This window comes from Struthio camelus, chromosome W (assembly GCF_040807025.1).
Source record: "Struthio camelus isolate bStrCam1 chromosome W, bStrCam1.hap1, whole genome shotgun sequence".
NCBI classification, from domain to species: domain Eukaryota; kingdom Metazoa; phylum Chordata; class Aves; order Struthioniformes; family Struthionidae; genus Struthio; species Struthio camelus.
In genome coordinates this window covers 65,007,025-65,033,667 of record NC_090981.1, presented here as the reverse complement: position 1 = coordinate 65,033,667, position 26,643 = coordinate 65,007,025, and the positions used below count along the sequence as shown (strand labels likewise).

Here is a 26,643-nt window from a genome sequence, read left to right as displayed (position 1 = left end):
ACACTGAGATGCTAAGTGAAGCTACACAGTTTTTATTTAAGTATTATTATTTAAGTATTTTATGATCAGCCCTATTTTTGGATCTTTACCTCATGCTAATATACAGAAAATGAGAGAGATACCTGCAGGTGTATTAAAGCTTCACATATCTGAATTCAACACCAGTACTAGATCTTTGTATAAAGCCAGTACCTTCCTGTCACATAGGGAAGTACCATACCCATTTCACGGGCCAATCAACTGAAGAAGAGAAATTAGTTGACGTGTCCAGATTCTACAGGAAGTCTGGAAAGGATCTGTAACCTAAACCCAGACCTCTAGGCATTTTCTCATCCACAAGCTATTAATGAAAACAACAAATGAATAAGGTTATTTTAGAAGCGTAAAATTTAATTATTATAAAATGAATCTGCAGGAGGTATAGCACTTACAAGTAAATGGTATCATTACACTAAAGGTAAATCCATTTGCATTCAAACTATGAATATTCCAGTAGCAATAAGAAACTAATTGCTATTGGGCTGTTCTTGATACCAAATTCTCGATCATTTTAAGACCGGTAATAAGATCTGCCAAGTGACTTCAGAGTACAACAGATTGTTAGCAATTTATTCTGTAGCTGCTACATGTTCAAGAGCTCCAACTGAAGGAAGCATTCATGATATTAGTCTGTCACAGACTAAGTACTAAGTAAGCAACAGGGATAACTCCACCGGGTATAACCCACTACCTTCTCACTAAGTCCACCTGTGCTACAAAATCATACTGAAGAGCACATCTAACTCCTAATCTAGATAGCTAACCTTTTAGTCTATACCTTCACAAATCCTAATGCATGGCTCCTCACTGAGGCTCCCTAAGAAACTAAGGCAACCGAAAATGTGAAGTTCTTGTAGGGCACTGCTATCTGTGGACACAAGAAGAATTAGTGAGACGGTAGCATGGCCTGCTATGGAAGGAGAACAAAGCCTTACAAGGAAAAGGAATAGTGCAGGAGAGAGTTCATTTAGAATAAGTTTTTGGCACATGAAAAAAATAGTACAAGGTACATACGAGTTGGTTCTACAAATAAACAGAATCTACTTTACATATTTCAAAACCAGAACTGACAGGGTCAGAAACCACTTACATTATGAACAATGCTGCTAACGCTATGTTTACTCTCAGATGCTTCCCATAGTATTTGTAGGTGAAGTCGTCTGACCTCTACTCAGAGAGGACAATCGACAGACAAGGAAACACACTTTTCTTTCCCTCAGCACATACAGGGTTTTGCATATATTTGACTCCAGCGATTAAATAAGAGCATACCTAAGAGGATACTAAATTATCAGCTCTAAATAGAGCAAAATAAAACCAGATGGTAGCCATGCAGGTATGAAGAAAAACAACTTAGGTATTCTCAAATAAAAACATGATCTATCCCATAATGATTTTCTGCGTTATTTTTATTTAGCCAAAAGAAAAAGGATCAGCTGTCAGAGCTTTCTAAAGAATAAAACTACTAGCTAGCAACAGCCGACATAGACAATATATACAGCTTCCTTGGCAAAAGGAGAGATGGTGGGGGGAAGCATCAAGTCTGGAGTATTTATTCAACCCCTTTCCGCTCATTCAACACGTTCTTATTATTCCATCACCACTTTGCTGTGGCTTGATGAGTTCCATGCAGACAAACAGTGAAATTCACTACATGAATGTTAAACAGTAGAAAGAACATTTTGACCTTGTACAACACATACACACAAGAGAAATCAAGTGTCTGTTATAAAACCAGCTTTAAAAAAAAAAAAATTGAGGTAAATAAGGTCTGTACTCTCATAAGCCCTTAATAATTGGCTAATTGTGACAACACGCTCACTAAATTTCCCTAGCACAGTTCTGCAATATTCAGCAGTTTCTGGATTTTGTTACAGTGAGCTGGTAAAAGCTGTAAATGAAGCATGGCCTGGGATCCAAAGCCTGTGAATAGCCTTTAAGATGACTTATTAATTGGAATCATGGAAAATAAAATTTCATCTTCCAGGCTTTTTAAAACAAAGGAATGTTTTTTTTCCATCTCCTCACATATTCTGCTTAGTGCTGATCAAAAGGTATTACTAGTTCCAGAGGAACTACAACTCTTGTTGTATTAATCAGTAGCTCATGGGCACTGCTAATTACAAGCCTATTCTTCCCCAAAATGACAACTTCATCTCCCAAAGGCATTTTACTGAATACAATGAGGCCTCAGGATATCGGTATCTGCATTCAACTTACTTTATTAGGAGACAGTGTCTAATAAAGCCTTATCTTACACTGCAATCCCAACTACAGTAGCAAGTACTTGGAACTAGCAGGCAGCTTCCCAATCCACCCTTCATCACTCAACTTCTCCCTAAAATTTTGCTTTTGCCAAGGTACTCGGAAGCCCTCCCTAGAGCAACAGTTGGCGTTCGTTCTCGGAGAGCAAGAAGAGGGAGGACAGACTCGGGAGACAGGCAATTAACAGCTGATTACAAGGCCACAGCACAATAGAAGAGCACTGTCTTGGCCTTAACCTGACTACCACGGGTTGCTTCTTTTGTTCCAGAAGAAAGTTTTACAGTATTACTGGATCATACAGTGGCACTTTTAAACGGGTATCATGGAAATGTATTACTCCCAATGAAAAACAAATTACTGAAATGGTAGAAACTACATCATCTCACAGACAATTGGTATTATAAAGTCTGGCTCGCTGTTATTCCCAACTCTGCTACTGTGAGTGAGTCACTTGGTCTCTAATCATTTCGGATGAACGGAAATGAAGTCTACCTTCTCTAAAACAACCTTGAAAGACTGACAACCAAGCACTGTGAAATAAGGCATTCTAGCAGGAATGTCGCAATAACAACATTATCCAGTGACAGACAGGCTCTGCCTGCCTACTTTCAGGGAATTTTAAAGCAAAACAAGATTCTACAGGGCACTGGAAAAGTTTCACTCTAAATCCAAAGCTATGACCCAAGTATACGGAAATAAATATCCTAGCCTCAAAGTGTCTTAAATACCTGCAGTTAATTAAGTGACCACCTGTTCTACTTACGATTAAAAAGCTCTCAGATTGAGTCCCAGCAGCTTTGAAGCTTTCTTCTTGGAGACTGAATATCACAAGCTGTGATATCGCTAAAGCTTGTGTGCTGTTCTGCTACTTCAATAAATTACTGAACATTCAAAGAGAGACTGCATGGCCAAACTGATATAAAACCCTAAACATCCTCTTAAATAGGAAGGGATATGATGTTGGATCGTCCTGGATCTAAAGCCAGCTCACCACACGACCATGGGCATGTTACTCGACCTCCCTGTGCATTCAGTAGCGCATCTGTAACTGTGTAATGGCAACACCTCAGTGACAGAGTTGTATCTCATTTTCGGGCCCGAATGAGTAATCAGTGTGTACCCGAACTGCAGAAACAGTCACATCCACGAAGAAATCACTATACCATATGGCATCCATTACTGCTAACCAGACAAGTAAAGAGGTAACGCTAACGAGTTTGACTTCTGAACAGGGAACCACAAATTCAAATTTTAACCCTCGGCGACAACAACACTGAGTAAGTGGGAGAGGGTATCAGTCACACCAGTCTAGCTCAGAGATGTGCTGTTATTAACCTCTGCTGTTGTTTCATCATAGTTATGCTATAGCCACATTTTCACTTACAAAGTCTCTTTATTCAGGTTTTCTTTTTGCTCAGAATTATACATTTGTAGGAGCTACTTCCTATATCTCAACTCACAGTCTCCGAATTTTATTACGCATTAAAAATCTGAAACAAAGATGCGAGAGAATGATAATGCAAATTACAATGAAAATAACACTTAAAGTTCCACGCATTCATTTTTGTTGTGGCAGATTCCAGTGCCATAATAGTTCAGCTGCTTTCGAGTTGTATTGCTAAACTTAAAGGCAAGGGCGATGGCTTCCTGCTTAACTTTGGTTCTGGAAGACCGAGACAAAAAACAGTAAGTTGATTTATTTCCTTGCACATAAGGCTTCGGTTGTCTATTGCAACTGCGCAGCAACATGCACAGAACAGTGCATGTACACAACAGTGTACAGAACTCTTCCCCAATATTGAGCCTGCCCCTTTCTTCCACTACTGCTTCATCTTCAGGTCCCCATTGCTGCTGATTATGTTCAAGTCAGCAAGGATTTTCAAGTTATAGAACTTTTTTTCCTCCCCTTTAAAAGGGCTTGTTTTGAGGTGCAGGTTATATGCGTGCAACTACGGTATTTAAGTCTTTCACTTTGATCTAGTAAATGTGTTATTAAATCTGCTACTCAGTTTCTGTCAATGTTTACAGCTTTATAAGTCATTTAGTCAACTGCAGATAAAAACATGCAAGCTGAGAATGACCATAGACCCAATTCTGTCAAGAAGTACTGTCAAAACACGAATACTGAAAGGTTACAGAAAATGAAATATAGGTTGCTTGAAACAATTGCAAATGACTTATTTGAAAAGCTTTCAAATTTTCAAAGTTTTTAAACAGCAATATTTTAGCCAGAAGGGATTAAGAGACAGTTCTGCACGTTAATATAGCCTGCAGCCACTTCAACAGCGTGGTACATAGAGACTACCATCTAAGTAACAGATGCTTATGTGAGACACTGATATACAGGTGGGTCATAGATGGCACACGCATCTTTGGCGGAGCAGGGATTCAACATGATAGTATATAACAGATAGGAAGAGTGAACAAAATCAGTTATGGCCTTAAAGGCAAGGCAAACAAACCCACACTTTAATGGTAAATAAGTAGTAAGGAGATAGGGATCAGGACAACCAAGGCAGTTATTTTCCGTTGTTCCGATCAAGTTACACCAACTTTCTCTCCCTAATGCTTAGCGTTCAAAGCCCCTCAGGATTCTCTAGATTTGCTCTTTGTTCATCCAGTCTTATTTAACCTCATCTCATTAATCTCCACCTCCTCCACACTGTCAGCTGCCATTGTGATCTGCCCATTTGTCAAATGGGCACAAACATCCTTCCTACCTCCTTTTTATCAGTTAGAGCAGTGCTTGTTTTGTATGTACTGTGACCGCTGCCTATCTACTATTCTTAACTGCCTTGCTGCTTGGCTTGGTGTTACTTCCCCTTTTCCCTCCCTCCATTTGTTCAATGCATCCATTCATTTCCCAACTTGAGTGCACACTGTAATTTCTACCAAGCAGGCAGGCTTTGTACACTTATCAAGTGGAAGCATAGGTGGCCAGGCTGTACTGCAATACACATCATACGCTTAAACGTGTAAGACCACAGTCCTTTCCTCTTCCTGATTTCTCATAAGTTTCTCATCCGACCTCTTCTGCAATGCCTATATGCTAGCCAACCAGTAATTAATTAGTTTGAAGAGCAAACAGAAATAGTTGACACATTATAATTAAAAATGCAACTATTGAAAAATGAGTCAGAACTGTTATCCTCACACTTTAACGAATACCAGCTGCCTATACTCACATACTACCTTCCATCATTCCCTCTCGTCCCTCCTCTTAATCACCTGGACAGAGAACCAGCATTACTGGTATGCTAGAATCACAGAACATCTTACTAGCCTTTAGTGGCACATAACTATCCTCCCTGGAGTTTTTTTTTTTTTTTGGCCAGCACTCGACCCCTCTAGATCACTAACTGTGTTAAGAACTCAGAAAGTGATTCTCAAAAATGACTGTCATTTGAATATCCAAGTTCAATGTCATCTCACTGCTTCTGCATCATGTATCACACGTGATCTGAATTCAGTGGGGGGTGGGGGGGGAGGAAAACGTTTAAGATCACCAAACACGTCCCAACTAATTTACTGTTCTACCTAAAGCTTGTTACAAGCCCAGAACTTATTCCGCAAGGCAATGTTTCCCTTGCTGGGGCAACAGGGGAAGCTGCACTGCTCTGACTGCCTGGCTTTTAGCGCTCATATCACAGAAACAGCAATTAAGGGTGTTAATTAGGCCAGGAGAACCACAAGATGAATGCCTCAAAAGAAGAGCGCACTACACCCAGTTTCCACCTATTTTGAGTATACCGCACACCACTGAGGTCAAACATTAAGTTTCTTAATAGATTTCTTCAGCATAAGATACCCTAAAACAAATATTTTACATTTAAAGTTTGTTTAGTTTTTTAAGGGGAGACCTGTTACACTGTTCATATTTAAAATTTTAACTTGAACACCAGAAATACGCTAGCTCTTACCTGTAAGTGAAGCTATTACTTAGCCTATTATGTTTGACAAGTAGCAGAAAAGACTTAGATCTAAGTAAAAACTATTTTGTATGATTTAAGAGAAAGTTTACATTTTTAAAGAGATGCCTAAGAGTTCAAAGATTTTACTCTGATGTTAAAATGTAGAATTAGATGTCAATAAAAAAAAAATCAGGATTTACACTTCATATCATAGCATCTTCATAAAGTTCTTACAGCTTTTGAAATGCACTTAGGTACTCGGTGCTAGTTTTATGTATGTAACTACCTACAACTGAGACCTTGTATAACTAAGTTAGTGCACTTATCATTTCACAGAAAAAGGTGCATACAAACTTCAATACAAGTAGTTTAGTTTCACTGTTAAGGAAACAACAGTGACATGAGCATAACTAGATGTCTTACTTAACAGAGCTGAAAACGTTCCCTACCAGTTATAGAAACGACCATAAAAAAAAAAGAAGACATGGGAGTCTTTCAAAAAGTGGCCTTCTGCTTTAAGACTCTCACGCAGCTACTGAAAGGACATTGTGGTACTGAAATCGGGGAAGGAGTTCAAACATTACAAGTCTGTTCAGACTAGTTTTTCCTTAAAAAAAAAAAAACTAAACCAAAAACAGTAACACAGTTAAAATTTATATTCTTCTCAGACTGCTGCGTCGCTCAAAACCACACCTGCAACCCACTAGACATTAGGAGCTCAAGGGGGGCGCTCGGGTAAGGTAACGAATGAACAACATGAACTTTTCCGTTTATAAATATATATATGTGTATATATGTGTGTGTATTTTATATACATATATATACACACACACATATATATAAAAGCCCACATCATTCAAGGTAAACAAAAGCAAGATAAAACTAGAGAGCCTAAATGCCTTGCTCTTCAAAGCGTTTTTTTTTTTTCTCTCCCCAAACATATAACACGATCGCGTAATAGGCGACAGAAGCATTAAGAAACACAAGCGATGAGGAGCTGCTCCGGAGAGCTGGGGTAAGGCAGCGTTTCGGCTGACTTAGGGCAAGGTTACAACAACAAGGGGAGGGGAGGGGGGGAAACGGCGGCGAGACCGGACTTCGCCGTTCGCGAGTAACGCGTCCGGCCGCGACGGGGGTCAAAACTCACTCAGGCGATGGCGGCATAACGGCGCGTCCGTCCTCCCCCCCCCCCCCCCCCCCCCCGCCCCGGTGCTATCCACCACGCAGGGCTCCGCCAGACCCGCGCTCTCCTCCACCGCGGGGGCCGAGGGCAAACGGTGCGGGAAGCGGCGGCCAAAGGCGAGGCGGCACAGAAGCGCCGCTGAGGCAACGGGCGCAGGCGACGAGGCCGGGCCCGCCCGCGCGCCTAACGGTGCCGCCGCCGCCGCCGCCCCGCTCCCCGCGGCCGGGCCCGCCCGCCAGGCCCGGCTCCGCTCACCTGGACAACGCGGGCCCCTCCTGGCCTCCCCCTCGCGGGGGAGCAGCTGGGGCATGAGCGACCGGGAGGAGCCGGGTCTCGCTGCTGCTGCAACCGCCGCCGCCGCTCCTCGCCCCCGACGCCACAGAAAATGTCACCGGAGGCCGCGGGGCTCCGCTGCCCGGCGTCACTTCCTGCGAGCCGCCGAGCGGCCGGGCAGAGCGGCCGCCGCCCGCGCCGCCCCCTGCAGCGCCCCCCCGCGGCCGCAGCGGACCGCCCCGCCCCGCCGCCCTCAGCGGGGTGAAGGGCGGGGGTGGTGCGCGCACGCGCAGACCGCGCGGTGGGACTGGCGCGCGCAGCGCTGCCCAGGCTGACGCACGCGCTCCCCCCCCCCCTTCCCCTCCAAGTGAACACCCCTGTGCGACACCCAGACCCCCCCCCCAATGTTTGGCACACACCCCTCCACGCTTACACCCCTTCCTGCCACACACACCTTCCCCTCCAGGTGGGCACCCCTGTGTGACACACACGCGCATGCACTCACTCACACACACCCCCAGCCTCACACGCTTGTGTCACGCACGCTCCCAGCCAGGCACGCGCCCCTGTGTGACACACCCTCCCACAAACACACCCTCACACACACCACACCCTCTCACACCCACCCTCACACCCACCCACACCCTCTCACACATACCCTCACCCACACCCTCACACACACCACACCCTCTCACACATACCGTCACCCACACCCTCACACCCACCACACCCTCTCACACATACCGTCACCCACACCCTCACACCCACCACACCCTCTCACACCCACCCTCACACCACCCACACCCTCACACACACCACACCCTCTCACACCCACCCTCACACCACCCACACCCTCACACACACACACACACCCTCACGCATGTACACCCTCACACACTCACCCTCACCCCCCCACACACACCCTCACACCCCCTTCATTCCCATCCAGGCACCTAGCCCTGCGTGACACACCCTCACACACACCCTCACACATGTACACCCTCACACCCCCCTTATTCCCTGTGTGACACCCTCACACCCACCCACCCTCACACACACACCCTCACACATCCACCCTCACACACCCACACCCTCACACCCCCCCACACCCTCTCACACCCCCTTCATTCCCATCCAGGCACCTGTATTACACACCCTCACACACACACACACCCTCACAAACATACGCACTCCCCCTCACACACACCCCTTCACACCCCTTCATTCCGATCCTGGCACCTCGCCCTGTGTGACACACCCTCTCACACCCACACCCTCACACACGTACACCCTCACACCCCCCTTATTCCCATCCAGGCACCTAGCCCTGTGTGACACCCTCACACCCACCCACCCTCACCCACCCACCCTCACACACACACACCCTCACACATCCACCCTCACATACATACACCCTCACACCCCCCCACACCCCCTCACACACCCACACCCTCACACACACCACACCCTCTCACACCCACCCTCACACCACCCACACCCTCACACACACACACACCCTCACGCATGTACACCCTCACACACTCACCCTCACCCCCACACACACACCCTCACACCCCCTTCATTCCCATCCAGGCACCTAGCCCTGCGTGACACACCCTCACACCCACCCACCCTCACCCACCCACCCTCACACACACACACCCTCACACATCCACCCTCACATACATACACCCTCACACCCCCCCACACCCCCTCACACACCCACACCCTCACACACACCACACCCTCTCACACCCACCCTCACACCACCCACACCCTCACACACACACACACACACACACCCTCACGCATGTACACCCTCATACACTCACCCTCACCCCCCCCACACACCCTCACACCCCCTTCATTCCCATCCAGGCACCTAGCCCTGCGTGACACACCCTCACACCCACCCACCCTCACACACACACCCTCACACACACACACCCTCACACATCCACCCTCACATACATACACCCTCACACCCCCCCACACCCTCTCACACACCCACACCCTCACACACACCACACCCTCTCACACCCACCCTCACACCACCCACACCCTCACACACACACACACCTTCACGCATGTACACCCTCACACACTCACCCTCACCCCCCCACACACACCCTCACACCCCCTTCATTCCCATCCAGGCACCTAGCCCTGTGTGACACACCCTCTCACACCCACACCCTCACACACACCACACCCTCTCACACCCACCCTCACACCACCCACACCCTCACACACACACACACCCTCACAAACATACGCACTCCCCCTCACACACACCCCTTCACACCCCTTCATTCCGATCCAGGCACCTCGCCCTGTGTGACACACCCTCTCACACCCACACCCTCACACACACCCACACCCTCACACACGTACACCCTCACCACCTTCATTCCCATCCAGGCACCTAGCCCTGTGTGACAGCCTCACAGACACCCCCTCGCACACACACACCCCCTCGCACACACACACCCCCTCACACACACACACCCCCCCTCACCCCCCCCCCCACACACACACCCCCTCGCACACACACACCCCCTCACACACACACACCCCCCCTCACCCCCCCCCCCCTCACACACACACACCCCCTCACACACTCTCTCCCTCATCCGGACACACACCCCTGTGTGACACCCCCCCACTCCAGTCACGCGCCCCCACGACGCCGCACACACAGTCCCGCCCGACGTCCGACTGTGCGGCGCACAGTCCCGGGGTGCGCCCCCCTGCGAGACACCCCCAACCCCCCCAGTCCCAGCCCGCCGGCCGCCTCGGTCGGGGCCTACAAACCCCTGGAAACCCGGGTGTGAGACGCGCGAGCTGCCAATATTTGAAGGCAGCAAGCGGCAGGAAGGGAGAAGGCTGTTTGGCGACACGCTAATGGATCGTAACGGGGTGAAATTAAGAAGGGGCACGTTGAAGCCTAGCGTCAGGGTGGAAAGGGCGCCAATAGGGAACCGTAGGCTGGAAATCGCCTCCCTAAGGGAAGCGGTAAAAGCTTTGTTGTCTGAGGCTTTCAAATGCCACATTAGGAGAAATAGCGGAAAGGATTCTGCACTTTCGGGGAGAAAGGCCAAAAGATGAGGAGGGGGAGAAGAAAGCCCCTCCAAAGGGCCGTCACAGTAAAAGCTGCTTCTTGCAGGGCTTCAGCGTTGGCTGCGTTTCGGAGCTCCCGCCCTCGCGCAGGCCGGCAGCGTTGCCCCCGTTCCCGGCTGGTTTCCCCCTTGGCCCCGCAACTCGGGTCTCGCCCCCAGGGACCAAGAGCTTTCCGGCAGCTCCAGGCTTCGGCCCCCGGAGAATGACCCTTCACCGATGGGGCGCCCTTCAGCCCACGGCGGCGTCCGCAGCTGCATCGCTACGCAGCCCGCGCGACAGCCATATGTAGGAACTTCACCTCCCGAGTAACGTGTACAACACCCGTTTTGCAAGCCGGGCTGCAGGCTGCCAAGCCGCTGGAAACTGCCAAGGCGCAGCTGAACTCCAGCCAAGGCTTCACCTCCCTCCGCTCCTGCGCCTTCCCGAAGCCACCGGCCGGCCGCCGCCTGCCTGGGAGGGCAGGCGAGGGGACAGAGACACCGGTACAGCAGCGGTTGCACAGCCGGCCACGCCAAGAGCTTCACCGGGACCACGTCCAGCCCCGGCGCACACCCATCCCTTAGCCGCAACTCCTGAGAAAGACGGACAGCTAAACCTTTACTTGCTGCTGGTTTATTCCAGCCGCTGATGGCTAATTAAGCAGCTGTGCTGTGCTGCTTAATTAGCATTAAAGGAGCGTTTAGCAAGGGGCTAAGGGGACGCATTCATTAGATTAGGTTGTGGTTTTGGAGGGCTTTTTGGTTTGTTTGTTGTTTTTTTTTTAAGATTTTTTTGTTTTTTTTCACCAGAGATTTTGTGTTTCAGGAAGGACAGTGTAATGCTGAATTGCTTACAGGCAGATGGAGGCAGAGTTGTATCCGACCACACAGGTGGTACCCAGCTGGGAGAGATGAGCAGGAGCTGCAAGTTTTACTTTAAACAGATACTTATCGGTAAAGCCTCAGCTTATTCGCTGGTGATTTTTGCAGAAGAAATATCTCTGAATTAGAGAAGCAGAAATCCTCCCGGTCAGATCTGGTGCAGAACAGTTGTGATGAAGCCAGTGTATAAGAAAACATGAAATGTTTCTAAAGCCACTTGAAGTTATTAATGGCAACTGTGCGCTCAGACATGAAGGTGAAGGATTTCCTGCAACGTACAAAGCCGAGCAGGCCAGAATTACTGGTTTTAATTCAGTAGTGCCCCAATAACTTAAAAACTCAATGAATAGTTCAGAAATACAAAATCTTTCCCAGACCTGTAAGGACCACAGTCACATTTCTGTTCAGTACTAGACATAATTACAAAAATCTTAAATACTTCTACAGAAATGTTGCAATATCAAATTTGTGTTTGTTTAAAAGTTCCCCAAATGGAAGACTATTTGGAATGTTTTACCAGAGACATTACCAAATGGAATAATCTTCTTTTTTTAATAGGAAATGACTTTAATATGTTTTAAATGTACTTAATGGCAAAGATTCCATATTATTATTCTACATCCATTTGACTAAGAATGTATGTGAATGAAAAAATTGTTGACCCTTTTGGTCAAAGGAAGCTTGAAAAAAAATTGCAATGGAATTTTTGCAGCAAATAGAAATTTTCTGCAACATGGACTAGCTAAAATATAGCCAAAACATACAGCCCAAACACTTTCCGCCCACATTGTCTCATTCAATGAATTTTGAGTAGTCAAATAAGTACATATTTCAAGTCAATAGTCTGAGTTTTGCCCCATATAGTTTATGTTTCTCTGTCATTTTAATTCTTGTTATTCTTGCTTTAGTACCCAAACGTTTTCTTTTAAATAAATCCATATCACTTAGTTTATTTCAGGGTAAATTCTATTCTTTTTCCTAAAGCAATTATTAAGTTAAATGTTAGGTTGATAAGAAAAGTATATCACTTTGTGGTAAAACATACATTTATGCAAAGTTTCACTTGAGGTTGACCAATAGGTTTACGTGTCTAAGTGTGTAATTTTAATTAGTTACATTTTTTTGGGGGGGGGGGGGAAACGTGGATCCTAGTATTTTCTAGGCGGAGGAGTTGGATGCACTACGATAAAGCAGGCATACCTTTTGTGCTGTGCAAGCAAAGTGGAGCAGTCCACAGCTCCGTCTGACCTCGGCTGCAGTCCCGCAGTGACGCGTTACGGCTGTTCAAACTCCCGCAGAGAGAAGAGCTGCTCCCAGAAGTTGTGGGAGCCCCTCGTAGCGTGAAGAGCACGGGCGCAGGGGCTCTCAGCTTGGAGCTGTTAACACATGGCGTCTCTAAAAACCAGACCCAGAGTTCAGAGAGATGAGCTGATTTAGTCCGAACGTGGGCCGAAGGAGGAAAGGAAATGCTCTCCAAGCAGTCGTGTCGCTCTCAGTTGGGTGGTTATTTCCAAAAATACGACGGGCGAGCAGTCCGGCTGGCAGCCCCATCCACGTGCAGCAGCTCCTCACGGCCTGCTGTGACCCCTGTGGAAACGCAGAGCAGCTGCCAGGGCAAAGGGTGAAGCCCCAGATCAAACGTTTGCTGCTCAGACTCACGAGTTGATGTTTCTGCAAGGGGTTCCCGCGCTGGCGTCCGATCCCTGCGCCGAGAAAGCTGGACTGCTCGGAAGTGACCATGCTGCCATGAGGCGCCCCTGACCGTTCTGCAAGGCACTCTGCCCGTGCAGATGCGTAATTCAAGGGCTGAGAAATCTTACTTGAAATCCACTAGCTGCATAAATCCAGTGTATTGAACTTTCCCTGTTATCTATCAAAAGCAGTGCTGTATAACCTGACACCTGGCAGCTGATTTATGCTGCATATGCTGCAGGCAGCTCAGCTGTGGCCTGCGGCTAAGATGCAGCTGCTGGGTATTTTTTCTCCTGACGTTTCCCATGCGAGAAAGCAACACGCAGCTATATTTGGACAGCTCTTCAGTCCGAGTCCAGCCCTGCTGATGTCCGTAGTCAGGCTATTTGCCAGCACGTGGTCCCCTGGCACATACTGTGAACCAACCTGCATGTTGTGATCAGTTCTGCTGCCGGGAAGTGAGGGGGAGCAGCGCAAGCTGCCCCAGGGGCACAGTGGGAGAAAAAACCCTGAAGTCTCCCAATTGGAGCTGTACTGTGTGATTAGGGGGTGCTAAGGGAGGTGCCACAGCCTCAGGAAATCTGCCCATGCCTGGAGTCATGATAACACACACGGGCAATAAAAGGCCTTTGTCTAATGCTAAGCTGAATAAATCTCAAGGCTCTCGTTGAAAACCAGGGCCAGTAGCGCCCTCAAGCAGTCATCAAATCTATCTTCCTAGGCCAAAGCGTGGTCGACTTCCCCTACCATTATAAATGTTTAAGCAAAGCATTTCTGATCGTTCTTAGAAACCTCCAGTGATTAAGATCCTTTAGCCATCATTGGCCATGAACTCCAGTGCCTTACATTGGCTTTCCTGTTAAATTGCTCCCCAGTGTCTACCTAAATACCATAGGATGACTTTGAAGTCTATGACTTCTTTTCCTTTCCCCAATGGAAAAGGAGATCAGTTTATTTTCTTTTGCTTTTCAGATTCAAAGACCACTAGCTTGCCTTTTTTCAGTCTGGTCTTTGACAAGCTATGGCTGTACCTGTACTGCGCACCACACTACTACGACTGCTCTGCGCTCCACATCTGTTACCTCTTGGAGGTAGTTTCCCCTTAGCCCGTTTAGTCCGTCTGTACAAAAGACACTGCTCTTGCTACCTCAGCTTCTAGGCTAGAAAGAGTTAAGGACGAATGGTCATAAAACCAAGGCGAATAATCCTTTCCTAACCTTTCAATTAGAAAAACCTGAAGCTAAACAGCAGCTTCCTCTGGAATATGGAAGAAGAGGCAGGACTCTTGTCTTTCAGTGCAAAACAGCTTTTAAATGCTGGGGGTGTTTATGGCTAGTGTGGTAGAGACACGGAGGGAACAGGTGGCTTCTGGGGACCCATTTGAGTTGACAGAGCTGGAAGGGACAACTGACGTTCAACATGATCACAGCCCACAGTGGATCTGCAAAAATACCCATGTATTTTCAGATCTAGAAAGGTCTTACTGTAAAGACCATTTGTTGTTTTTGAAGCTATTACTTCAGTATCCATAAAGCTACCTTCCTACCTCTCCTTGCTTAGTGCTATTTATAACGTTCAAAAAAAAAAAGTTGTCAACAGTAGACCGATACCTCTCCAAGTCTTGAACAAAGGCAAACCTTCCAGGCTAGTACAATGGGTTTCCATTTTCTCAGACTGCAGAGACACTATGGAAATTTAGGGGGTCGCTGCCGGCACATTTCATCTCAGCTTTTACCTACCTACACAGGCAATAAAACTTGTTACCGTGTGAAGCCAGAACTATGACCGATTTGAAATAAGTCAGAGCATTTGTTTCCAAGAAAGCAGACCATCATCATACAGAAAAAGAAAATCCCCTTTGCTGGCTGTCTCAGAGACTGCAGGACTTAGGCATTGGGAACTACTGTTCTGAGCCCTAGATCACATTTTCCGTATCAGTCATTTTGATTAATGTATCACATCCCTGCTGAAGACATTAAATGGAAGGGAGCAGTTACATTTCTCAGTGCCCCAAATGCCCAGACTTACATGTGCTCTAGGCATAAGGAGAATTTCTCTTCACAGACGTGGTATACATTACACATGCTATGTGTGGAAAAACTTGATGTGTCCCCAATTCTGAGCTGGCAAGGCAGAATAAAACAAATAAGCAAAAACCCAATGCTCTAGTAGGTGTAGAGTCTGACCTAACATATTTGCACCACCACAGAGGGAACTCTGGGGAAAAAAAAACACATTGCAGAGCCTGGACAGGGAGGAAGAGGGAAGCCAAACCTCTGGATCAGTTAGACTGTTGGAGGTAAAAAGGTCAACCAAAACCTGACAGGGACATTACCTGGTAAGGCTGCCATCTGGAGGCCACCTACAGATCTGTATCACGTATGGAAAAAAACTGTTTAAGGAAACAAGAGTGTTTGGGGTTTATTTCATGGGAAAATGGGTGATTTTTACAAATACAGCGCTACACGAACCCTAAAAACCGAGCATGATTGCCGAAAGACCACAAGTGTGCTATCCAACAGTGAGGAGAGAAAGGCAGAAACCTGCCTAAGTACATTTAGAAGTCCAACAGGTTTTACTAGTGCAAATAAATAGACAATTAGAAAGGACATCCTCTTCCACGCAGGCCACTTCAGGTGAATCGGAGTTTGCTGGGCTCTGGCATCGAAAGAGTCAGCATGTCAAGCTGCGATGAGAACTCCGCCTCCAAGGCATTCTAGCAAGAGAGAGAAGACCAAGAGGACTCAGTGACTGCAAAGCAGTTTTCTAATATCTTTGTTAGACAAATACTTTTACAATGATCAGACATCGGGAATATTATTAGGACTGATTAAACCTAGTATTGAACTAGAAGTTCTCACTACTGCAAATGGGAATCTGACAATCTAAGCGATTTTGAAGTTAGCAACGTGCCAAAGACCAGGGACGAAACGACCCGACGCTATCTGGTACTTTTCCATACTGCACTGCTCTCAGTACAATTTCCAAATCTAAACTAAATAGTTAACTGAGGCATTTTATGCATCAAACGTATATGAACACAATAAGCCAAACAGGCTTGTTAGCCTCAATGGTCATCATACCTTTTGCAGTAGCAGTAAAGAGTTTCAATCCAGTTGCACTGCCAGATGAAGCAGAGCATTTCAAACACTAACAGTTCATGAAGCCCTGCCCTGCAGTCCTTGCCGTGTGATAATTTTAGGAACTACCACCAGGCTGAGCAGAAATGCAACACCGGGCTCCAATCTCTCAATTTCTTACAACAAGACACAGCTAAGGAATGCTGGTAAATCAGAGACTGTTTATTACTGAGCTTACAACACAAAGGGAAAATTCCTTTCTAAGAACTACAAAGAAATCACCAAATGAAGGGCTAAACAAGCTGAATGGCCTTATACTGTGCCCCAGTGAGACTTTCAAGCTGAGCAGGTACTCACTCCAGAGGTGAGCGTTCTGACCTGATAAAGGCCTCACGCTGGTAAGGCGAATCTATATTTCTAAAACAAAAACAGGTGTCTTGCCAACCCAAGCAAGCCCACCCAAAAATGTACGAAATACTCTCACGTAACCATAATTCTGATTACAGTTGTAAGGCTTATCACCAAATATCATGCATGGTGTCCACAAGCAAGCAGGATGTAGCCCAAACATATAAAGACAGGTTTTGTGCTCAAATTGGGCCCAGCTCACCCTGAGAAGTTACACAGAAACTTCCGCAACAACTTGAGATGAAACGTTTCCCAGCAATCATGCTTGCAGGTTATACAAGCACAGATGAATCGGGCATGATGTTTCATAGGGGAAGGTCACAAGGCAGGCCACAAGGCAGTCATTAAATAAAATATAGGCCTTACTGCCCTTTGGGAATTCAGAAGCAGAAATGCAGGTCATGGGACCAAGAAGCTGCAACACGAGTGAAAAAACACTCTGGCAGGTGAAGCAGACAAAATCGAAAAGGATATAGCTGCCTAATCCCCACTGTATCATTATGTCCAACTGTCTTTGTAGCTTTAGACTTCACCCCTCCAACACTTCCTCCTTCCAATACGCACTGCTTCTACCTTACCAAAGTAAAATTTCCCTCTGGAGATCATTAAGACTACGATCTGCGGCAGATAAATCCACAGCCAATTAATGCACATAGGTTTTTTTTTGGAATGACAGCACCCATTTAAGTCTCTATGAAAAATTAAAAACTCTTACCAGTTCTCGTTTTGCTTCTTCGATCTTCACTTGTGCAAGGGAAGGATTCTAAAGAGAGAAAAGGGTATAAAAAGCAGTATTTCAGCTTGAAACACAAAGTCCCTCTATTACTGCAAGACTTTAATGACATGCCGTAGAGGAATTCAGGAATAATTATATTAGTTTTGCATATACTCTTTACATGCAAAACGTACTGACATCCAGAGACTTAACATCATTTTGGTTTGGGCAGTCGGGTATGTTTCTAAAGTTTAGTAAGACCTAATGTCTAAGAAAACATGAATTTCCAAAAACTGCCAACCAAGGAACTGGATATTAAATGTATCCAGGCACGAATCTTCCAAAGCACAAAACGCTTCTAGCTGCGTGCAAGGATAAACCTTTCTCCGTCGTTCTGCCTGCACCAGAAGGGAGGCACCAGGGCCCTCCCCGTCTCCACTGATGACGGGGTGGAGGGGGAGCACGGAATTGAAGAACCTAATCCAATTTGAACGGCCTGTTTTGCTTGAGGAAAGCGGTGGCAGCTGCCTCTTGGAGTAAGATGGATTAAAAAGACAAGCAGTTCCACCCTCTCCCTGCATCCTTTTCTTGTAGGAGGAAGAAAGCAGCAGCTACATGAGGGAGAAGTTAGGTTGCAGCAAGATATGTCTAGTGGCAGGGACTCAACGCAGGGACTGAGAGGGTGAAGAGAGAAGGGTGGTCCAGCAGGCAGGAAACTTAATTCATTATAGACTTTCCATGTAATCTTGAACAAGTTTCTCTGTTTCTCTGGACCTCTATGCCCCATTCATAAAACTGGAATGAATTTTTTTCTCCTCTCACACAGAAGGATTATGAGGTTAGCTGTATGACAGGTTGTGGGGTGCTCAGATACATTGGTAACAGGGACCACATCGGGTAAGTCAGACTCAACTGTGACTGTCTAGTTTACAGGTTTATTTAATAAAACCAAAACCCATTCCACATTTCTCCCCAGTTGTTGCCACATCTCCCCTGAATGCCAAAGAGAGAAGTCCTTAATACTCATCTGTAAAAGTAAGGGCAATTTTCAAAGGAAATGAGAAAAACTGGTGTTCAGCGGTCCCAAGCATCACAAGCGGCCAACGTGCAGACTTTGTGCAAAGCCAAGGCCTTTTGTTTTATGGACTAAAAAACCCCTGTTTACTCATGATTTCTTTAAGTCTTTGTAAAGTTGTTCACAGAAGTCCCCTTAACCGAAAGTCTTTGGTAACGAGGGTTCTCCTAATTTGAAATGACTGAAGTCCTTTAAATAAAAGGTGCTTCGTGCACCAGTCTGACAGAAACTCCCGATAGAGTGACCAATAATGACAAAAGCCAAAATTTAAAATGAAGAACAGATACAGAGACATTGGCTCTCAAGACAGCAGTTTAGTTGCCTAAAAGAGACCTGCTTTTTTTGAAGAGCTGAGCATCCAGCACCCTCTACAGAAACCAAAGGAAATGATGGAGCAGACAATACTCAAAAGCCAGAGTACTTGCTTAGAAAAACAGAGCCTACATTTGGGTACTTCTCCATAATCTTTTAAATCTTGCTCAGAGCTTCAACCCCTGCACGGTGTGCTGCATCCACCATACCGACAGCCTGATCTGTGTACTTAAAATTACTGGTAAAACTTACAGATATTTTTATATTAAGGATTTCCTCCTCCAAACTTCTCTGTCTAATTTCTGTTTAATTCACCTCGATACAGAGCTCACCCACCACTCTGTTCCTGTCACGTTCCTACGCATTTTGTTAGAAGAAAGCAGTTTGCTTGGTAAACACTTAATTTCTTGGTTTTCTTCAACAAATAAGTAGCCTTTTGTTTAAGTACAATCTTCTGTTTATACAGACCGATAGAGATTTAGAACAGCAAATATTTGTCCACTGAAACCACCGCAACGATAGTCTTTACATTTTGAACTCCATTAAAACTAATCTGATGGTAATACAATAGAACTGTGAAAGAAATAATTACAGGAGTTAAATCCAGGTAGGACTCCAGTTTCTTCTTCAAAGGCACAATTTCTTGCTCTAATTCAGCCAGTTTCTGTGAACAGAACAAAGCAGCAGAGTTTATTCTACAGTTTTACTTGTGTAAGTGATGTAAATCAGTGAAATAGATCTACAATTATCTACAGCGTTTCAGAATTCACACATGTTGGTTAGAGCTCTGATGATCTTTCCCAAAAGCTATGGAAAAATAAAGATCTACCATTCTTTCAGTTATCATAGTCATCAGTCAGTCAAAGCCAGCTCAGATTTAACACTGACATATACATTAATTGTCCTTCCTGGCTGAAAATACACAGCTGCTTCTAATACAGTATAATCACCCACTCTTACCTCCCTGAAAGGAGAGGAGTTTTTTGAACTCAGAATCCACCAGACAGAGGTCTTCTGTCGGCAACCTTACTGTAGGCCAGGACAGAGAGAACGGAGGAAGTAAGAAGCTACGCTCTCGTGCCTTTAGCTTCTCTGCAAAAACAGAGCTTTGCATATGCAGCAGCAAAGGAAGATTCCCCTGCCACTTGCACTGCTCCTTCGATTTGCTCATTTGATGAGCACAGGGAGATAATTTCTCCCTAGAGCTGAGAACTACAGCTCTCACCCCTTTACAAACAATCAACTTAAAGCAAAAAATCCACTATGAAGTCATCCACGCCGCCCAACTAACTGAGCTCTCAGCAAAGTAGCTATAGGAACGCTAGTGAATCAAACCTGCCCTTATATTCAGGTTCTAGAAGACAAAGGTCGGACAAAACTTAAGACCTACAGAAAATTGCCTGTAATTTTTAATATGTAACATTCCAAAGCAAATGATTTTTGGTTAGCACTCTTCTGAATCACAGTGCAATGTAAATGTTGCCACCCAGTGCTTGTTCATGAGAACCGCAAAGTAAAATCAAGAAAGCTATTTTCAGCGTAGAGAGCAACTAATACGCAGGAAAAGCCAATAAATAAGTTAATAATACATCAAACACGCTATTTCCTTTAACTTACTACCCTACTGGGCTCACAATACATTCAAAAATGTTCTATTTAAAGGTGCAAGAAAAAGGCACACCATAAAAGTCAAAACTTGGACTTCACGCTGCCTCTCTCCCCTGCTCAGAAGCATTTGAGAGCAAGTCTATTCCATACACCCTAGAGGGAATCACCTGGGTCATTTTATCCAGTAACTCCCAAAACACAGGCAACCATGTAACAGGATATATTCCACAGGATGTCCACTTCATTTACAACAGAGATCACAGAGACAGCAGACTGACCAGGGACTGCCAATTCTCCGCGGATATTCCTTCAGCAGCTATGCATTTATTACATGGAAATTCTCTAGTAGACTACGTTCCCAATCAGGGACAAAGGCAAAAAGAGGAAAAGGGGGAAAACCAAAATATAACAAAAAAAGGATTCCGCTCAATCAGTCCAGAGGGAAAGCTTCTTCCCAAATCCAAAACAAGTGCTCATTTAACCCTGAAGAAGAGGCACAGCTTCAGCACCCAACAATGCTTCTTGGCCTCTTGGAGAGACAGACCCACCTGATATTCCCCACTTCAGAGGTATCTGCCTATGGGATTTTTGTTTGGGCCTCTTTTCAGGTAATCGAATGACAAAATACATTTCCTGAAACCATCCAACAAACAAGGCTGCTCCGTACCACTGCAGAAACATCCATCTTGTACCAAAAGACCTACCTCAGACAGGCTCACTAATGACTGATGCGTCAAAGATTGGTCCAACCCTGTGGCAGAAAGCTGCTCCTACAAACGAAAAGACAGTTTGTACAGTATGTATTCTCCTACCACACAGACACAACTGGCAGCAAAAAATAACAGAGAGGAGAAAGATGTTACCATTAACTTGGGTTTGCTAACAATAACAGAAATGCGTGCTATCTGAACCATAGATCTTGCTGGTATATGAAATCAGCTACAACTAAAATTTATACTAGCGATAACAAATCTTTCCAGAAAACTAGTGGGAGAAGAACATTCCCAGCAAAGGCTGGGAAGAGCTTTTCCAATAAAACGCTGTTAGTCTAATATAATGTTTTCCACCTCAGAGTTGGCAAAATATTGGACAGCATCCAAGAATTACATAAAACATTCCCATACCCTTCATGATGCAAGAAAGGTGAATGAAAAGACAGTACAACTTGTGCCTTCAGTGTTTAACCACTCATTAATCTCAAAAAATGGCTATATTCAGAATTTTGACACACAAGCTACCACAGTGAGCAAGCTGCTCTGCTGCTCACTGGCTGTATACTATTATATTAGAGTACCTCGGAGTAAACACAAGGTAATCTGAGCTAATACAGTTCTCCATGAAAGAAGGAAAAGTGTCCTTGCGTTTCCCATAGGATGTCATGGGGGAAAAGCGTAAGCGTAGTAGGAACAATTGAAGCATGGTAACTAGAGTCCTAGGAGTACCAGAGTCCAATGTTCCAGAGTCTGGGAAGCTCCAGGGATGTCTCTAAGTACAATTCTGGACCCAGCCATAGCTGTGCCACTACTTCCCAAGGTCTCATTAAAAAATTCCTTCCATCTACCTCAGCAGCCTTGATCCTGATTTTGAAATCCTCAGATTTGTCTTTCAGGAACTTCAAGTTCTGGGATCGACTCTCAGCTTTTGCTTTTTCTACCTCCAAATGTTCCTCTGTTTTCTTGAGGTCCCTTAAAAATATAAAAACAAGCAAATCTTTACATTCAAAGAGATACCAGTATATACATAGTTCTTAATCATCTACGGTCAAGCTAAACTCTGCAATATAACCAACACCAGAAGGGAGAAAACGGAGAAAGCACTTATATATCCGTGCAAGATTCTCCAGCGGAACCATCCACAGCAGTCATCTCCAGCCTAGCAAAGGCCATGGGATATAACTGTCCAAGGGGAATGCCATTTGCCTAACAGCACAGAACAACAGTCCACTGTGTACTTTACTAATTCAGTTAGAGACCTGCTAAGCTAGCTAAACTTAAAATCAGAAAAGGGCCATAGCAAACCAGGGAGAAGCACACAGCTACGGTATCTTTGCTACAAGCAGCCCTAGCGTTACGGCTTTAAATAACAAAATCAGAAAATAATTAGACTGGAAGGGATCTGTGGATATCATCTGGACCAATGCCTGCTCAAAGCAGGGACTGATGCTACGCTTCACCAAACATTTCAAACAGATTACATTCTTTAGGGAATCAAGTTTTTTTTTTTTTTTTTTTTTTTTTAAGGTCTACCATAAACTGGTTAAAGGAGATTCTTATCTAGAAATCTTTTTTGTTTTGCCTGCCTACTCCATTTTGACAACAACACTCACGCAAACTGTGCTAAGCAAAACAGGTTCACCTGCAACTTCAGCTGAAAGCAACTGGTGGAAGACACCAGCCCGTATCTGACAACTGCTTTTAGTCCATTTTGGGGTTAAAACAATGTTTTTGATGGTACTCCAAATGTCTTTTGATTACTGGGAAGTGCCTATAGCACATGACTTTTGATAGATGATGCCAAATACTGTGAATTAGATACGCATCATAAATCTGAAAATTCAGTGATCCTTGCCTAGTGATCACAGCCGATATACTACACTGCCGAGATCAGCAGTACTGCTTACATCTTTCCCTTTTTTCACCCATTACTCACTCTTGTAACCGCTTTTCCAGCACCAGCGCTGCAGTTAGTTTTTTTCTAATGCTGGTCAATTCCAGTTCCATTTCTCTGTTTTTTGATTCTGTCGCATGCAGATCCGAAGTCAGATCATTGATGGCAGAGATGAAGCTAGTGAAACGAGAGATTCAGTAGGAACATTCAGGAGTCAGCTCTTCTGAAACTTGGGGTTATTTTTTTCACACTTTCCACAAATGACTTGTGTTTTTGTTCTCCTATGGTGACACATCTGACAAATGCCAGTTAGTTTAAGAGAGGAAAGTAAAAGAAGTCACTGAGGATACGTGCTTCCTTTAACTAACAAAGATTTCATCTGGAAGAGGAAATGGTCCAGCAATCTGAGTAGCAGAAGAGCCAGGCAAGACCTGGCATTCCAGTAAATATAACCTCCAAACTTGAAATATTCAAGAGCTCCGCTCCTGGCTTGCCAAACCACCTGTGAGAGAAACTCCATCCAGTCACTGAAAACACATGTCCTTGAGACATGCCCACCAGTACTTCGGTCACCTCCTCCCAAATGGCCTCTTCCACCTGCCCCTCCGGCTCAGGAGGAGAGCTAGAGGAGCAAAGCTCCTGAAGACCATTAAAAAACCAATGGATTCCAAGGCAGATTTTGGCTTTTCCTTACCGCCAGCGCTCAGCACACTGTATTATGGGTGAGGCTAGGCAAAGAAGAGGGGCCTAGAAAGAGCAGACTAACAGCTACTCTTTCTCTTTGGCTGAGCTAAGGAAATCTCCTGACATCAAGTGAGACAAGGTAAGAGAGGGAAAGGAGAGGAGCTGAGACTGAGCAACCAGTTACAGCTCCTCAGGCCTTGCCTGAGCTGAGTGAAAGCTGCTCCAGCTTGTGATACCTGCCATGGAAGTCCTGGCAGTTGCATCCTACAGCCACTAACCACAAAAGCAGCAGCAAAAAGGAGAGATTTAACTGTGGGCTGGGGCTTAACCTTTCAGACCTCGGAGACTTCCCCTGCTACAAGAATCGAGAGTTGCAGCTTTGTGCACAGTCCCCACATCCTTTAAAGCTGCCCAAGTGGTGCAAAAAAAGCTGGACAAGTAAAATTCCTTGTGTGAAAGTACAGTTTGAAACTGTCGAATTGAAAAGCCAGAGGGAAACAACACAGATCATCAGCCCTGGTGCGGAGCGGGAGGAACTACCTGACAAGAGAAGTGTCCTTTGTTTCAAGTGTCATCGCGCTGTTTACCAGCTCATTTAGGTAGCTGGTGCCCTCACTGGACAGACTAGTTAAGGAAAAATCCAGGCTTTCTGTAAGAAGGTCCTGCAGATAGTTGGCTGAAAAACAAATACAAGCCAAATTAGTCATTTTAATATCACCTTTCTTGCGAGGCCTAGAGGGCAGCTAGAATTCTGAAGCGAGAATTCAATCCCACTCCAGAAATTTTGGTTACGTTTTCACTGGTAGGGGAAGAGCGATCTTAAAAGAAGACTTAAACATGACAAACTGCTGTCACATTTCTGCTTGTCAAGCAAATCTACTGTGTTGAGGAAAGGAGCTACTCCACTCCTTCCCTGACTGGCGTGTCTAAACCCATATAAACAAGAGTTTACCCTTGTGCTATGGTGATGAGCATGCTCAGGTCTTCCCTCTGCAGAGGACTGGGCAATACAGCCTAAACCTGCTCCTGGCATGCACATGCCTGTCAGGACAGACCTGCGTTAGGAGGGATGACCCTTCCTTCTGAAGGAGTCTGAGTTTGCAGCAGAGCTCACACCCACGCCTGACAGGCAACGCTCACGTGCTCTGACAGCCTAATGCAACCACCTAGTCTCCATCATGATTTATTTGACGGCAAGTCACTAGAAGATTTGAAGGGAAAAAAAAAAAGTAGGGTTTTTAGGGGTCTTCATGTATACAAAATCAGTCTTTTCACAGAAAAGTAAAACTCCTTCTTGAAAAAAAGCCTTTAAAGGTACAATCCTTCAGTATGTGATATGCTAAAAATGTATTATGGTCCCCTGAACCATGCACTTGCTCCAGAAAAATATATTATCAAATACTAATTTCAGATAGCTACAGCATAACTTAATGGCCTCGTTGTTGTTTCAGATTCCTCAAGTGCTTTCCTTAATGGGAAATAAGCACCAACTCAGACTCTTAAATCAGCAGTTGCTCACCTGCCTATGCAGCCAGTATTTCAGTGCTGGGCTATCCAGCCCAGCAAGCAGGAGGTTTCAGCAATTAATCTGCTTGCCCATACTTACAGCCTGCTCAAGCTGGTTTAAAAAACGTTTTCTTGATCAACCTTATGTCACTGTAAATGTTGCTGAAAGGAAAGCGTGAAGTGTACGGTAGTAAAAGCTGAACCAGAAGAAATGGTCAGCTTATTGATAGTCTTTCATAAGTTCTCCTAAGATTTTAACAGAGATAATCTACAGTGTCACTAAGAAATACTCTAACTTGGACAGAACTGAGGACTGGAGCTTCAAACTCACCTTCTGCTTCGTATTCTGCTGCTTTCTGCTTCCTGTCATCTATCAGCAAAGAAACATCCCTATCCCTGGCTTCACTGTGTTCTGCAAGCTCGTACAAGATATCAATGGTCCGTGCATTCACTTCATACTGTGGAATGGGCTGATCCCCGAGTATTTTCTTTAGCCATAAGGTAACCTGCCACAAAAGTGGGAAAAGAGACATTAAGCAGTCAGCGAACGGAGACAAAATAGCTGATAAGTGTGAGAAATGGAAAGTGCTGCAAGTCCTAAATTCCTGAAGAAAAACTTCTATGACCTCAGTCAAAGCATGAGCGGAAAAACGGGAGACAGCTGCCTTTGCGTCTTCTTCAGATGCCTGGAAAACTATTTCCCTTCACTTTTAATCATTTTTAAGCCCCTCGTTTCTCCGAGGACTTGCTTATCTCCAGACGACAACAATTTATCTTTCCATTCCCACGTGCCGCTCGCTACAGACACACCGAGACATGCTGAAGAGGTGTTTGGGCAGGTGGCAAGAACGGCATTCCAGCAGGGTAAGATGAAACTGCCCAAACCGTCAGGGCGGGAGCGGTGTCTGCTGGCTAGCAGGGCAGAAAAGGCCACCGCGACCGGCAGGCGCGAGCAGCGGTTACGGCTGCCGCTAACCGATCACGGGGGCCTTTTACTACGCAGCACCTTAAACGAGCTCGCTTGTATTTAAAGGTCAGCGAGCCCGGGCCGTTAGCGAGACGATATCAATCCTCCGCCGGAACTGCGAGGGCAGGGTGTGTGTGGGAAGGCCTCCCCTGCCTGGGCACCTCGGCGCTGCCGCGGGATAGGGCACCTTGCAGCCCACCCCAGGGCCCGCCATTACCCGCCGGATCTTCTCCTCCATGGCGGCCTCCGCCGCCTTGAGCCTCCCGCCTCCTTCCCGGCTTCCCCCGCGCCGCCCCCCCCTTCCGGCCGCGGTGCCTCCTGGGATTTGTAGTCCGCTC

General features: G+C 45.7%; 2 protein-coding genes across 4 annotated transcripts in view; both read right to left on the bottom strand.

Annotated features, from left to right (window-relative positions):
- The window catches only part of LOC104138505 (arkadia (RNF111) N-terminal like PKA signaling regulator 2N), a 46,481-nt gene extending 38,694 nt beyond the window's left edge, over positions 1-7,787 (bottom strand). For all 3 annotated transcript variants that reach the window (XM_068926211.1, XM_068926213.1, XM_068926212.1), the window contains exon 1: positions 7,654-7,787. The gene's annotated coding sequence lies outside the window, so the exon portion shown is untranslated. The remainder of the gene's footprint in view (positions 1-7,653) is intronic.
- Positions 7,788-15,738: 7,951 nt separating this feature from the next.
- Positions 15,739-26,614, bottom strand: LOC138060896 (HAUS augmin-like complex subunit 1). Its single transcript, XM_068926210.1, has 9 exons — positions 26,523-26,614; positions 25,670-25,844; positions 24,373-24,508; positions 23,191-23,325; positions 22,103-22,226; positions 21,246-21,311; positions 19,526-19,597; positions 17,547-17,594; positions 15,739-16,059 (listed from the first exon to the last, which is right to left on the bottom strand). The coding sequence occupies exons 1-9, from the start codon at positions 26,541-26,543 to the stop codon at positions 15,976-15,978; spliced, it is 861 nt and encodes a 286-aa protein (XP_068782311.1). The 5' UTR covers positions 26,544-26,614; the 3' UTR covers positions 15,739-15,975.
- Between the last annotated feature and the right edge of the window lie 29 nt (positions 26,615-26,643).

Coding starts and splice junctions, on each gene's coding strand:
- LOC138060896 (XM_068926210.1), bottom strand. CDS start 26,543: ATGGAGGAGAAGATCCGGCGG. Junction 24,509..25,669: donor AGCAGAATACGAAGCAGAAG/GTGAGTTTGAAG, acceptor TTTGTTTTTCAG/CCAACTATCTGCAGGACCTT. Junction 16,060..17,546: donor AAGAAGCAAAACGAGAACTG/GTAAGAGTTTTT, acceptor CTCTCTTGCTAG/AATGCCTTGGAGGCGGAGTT.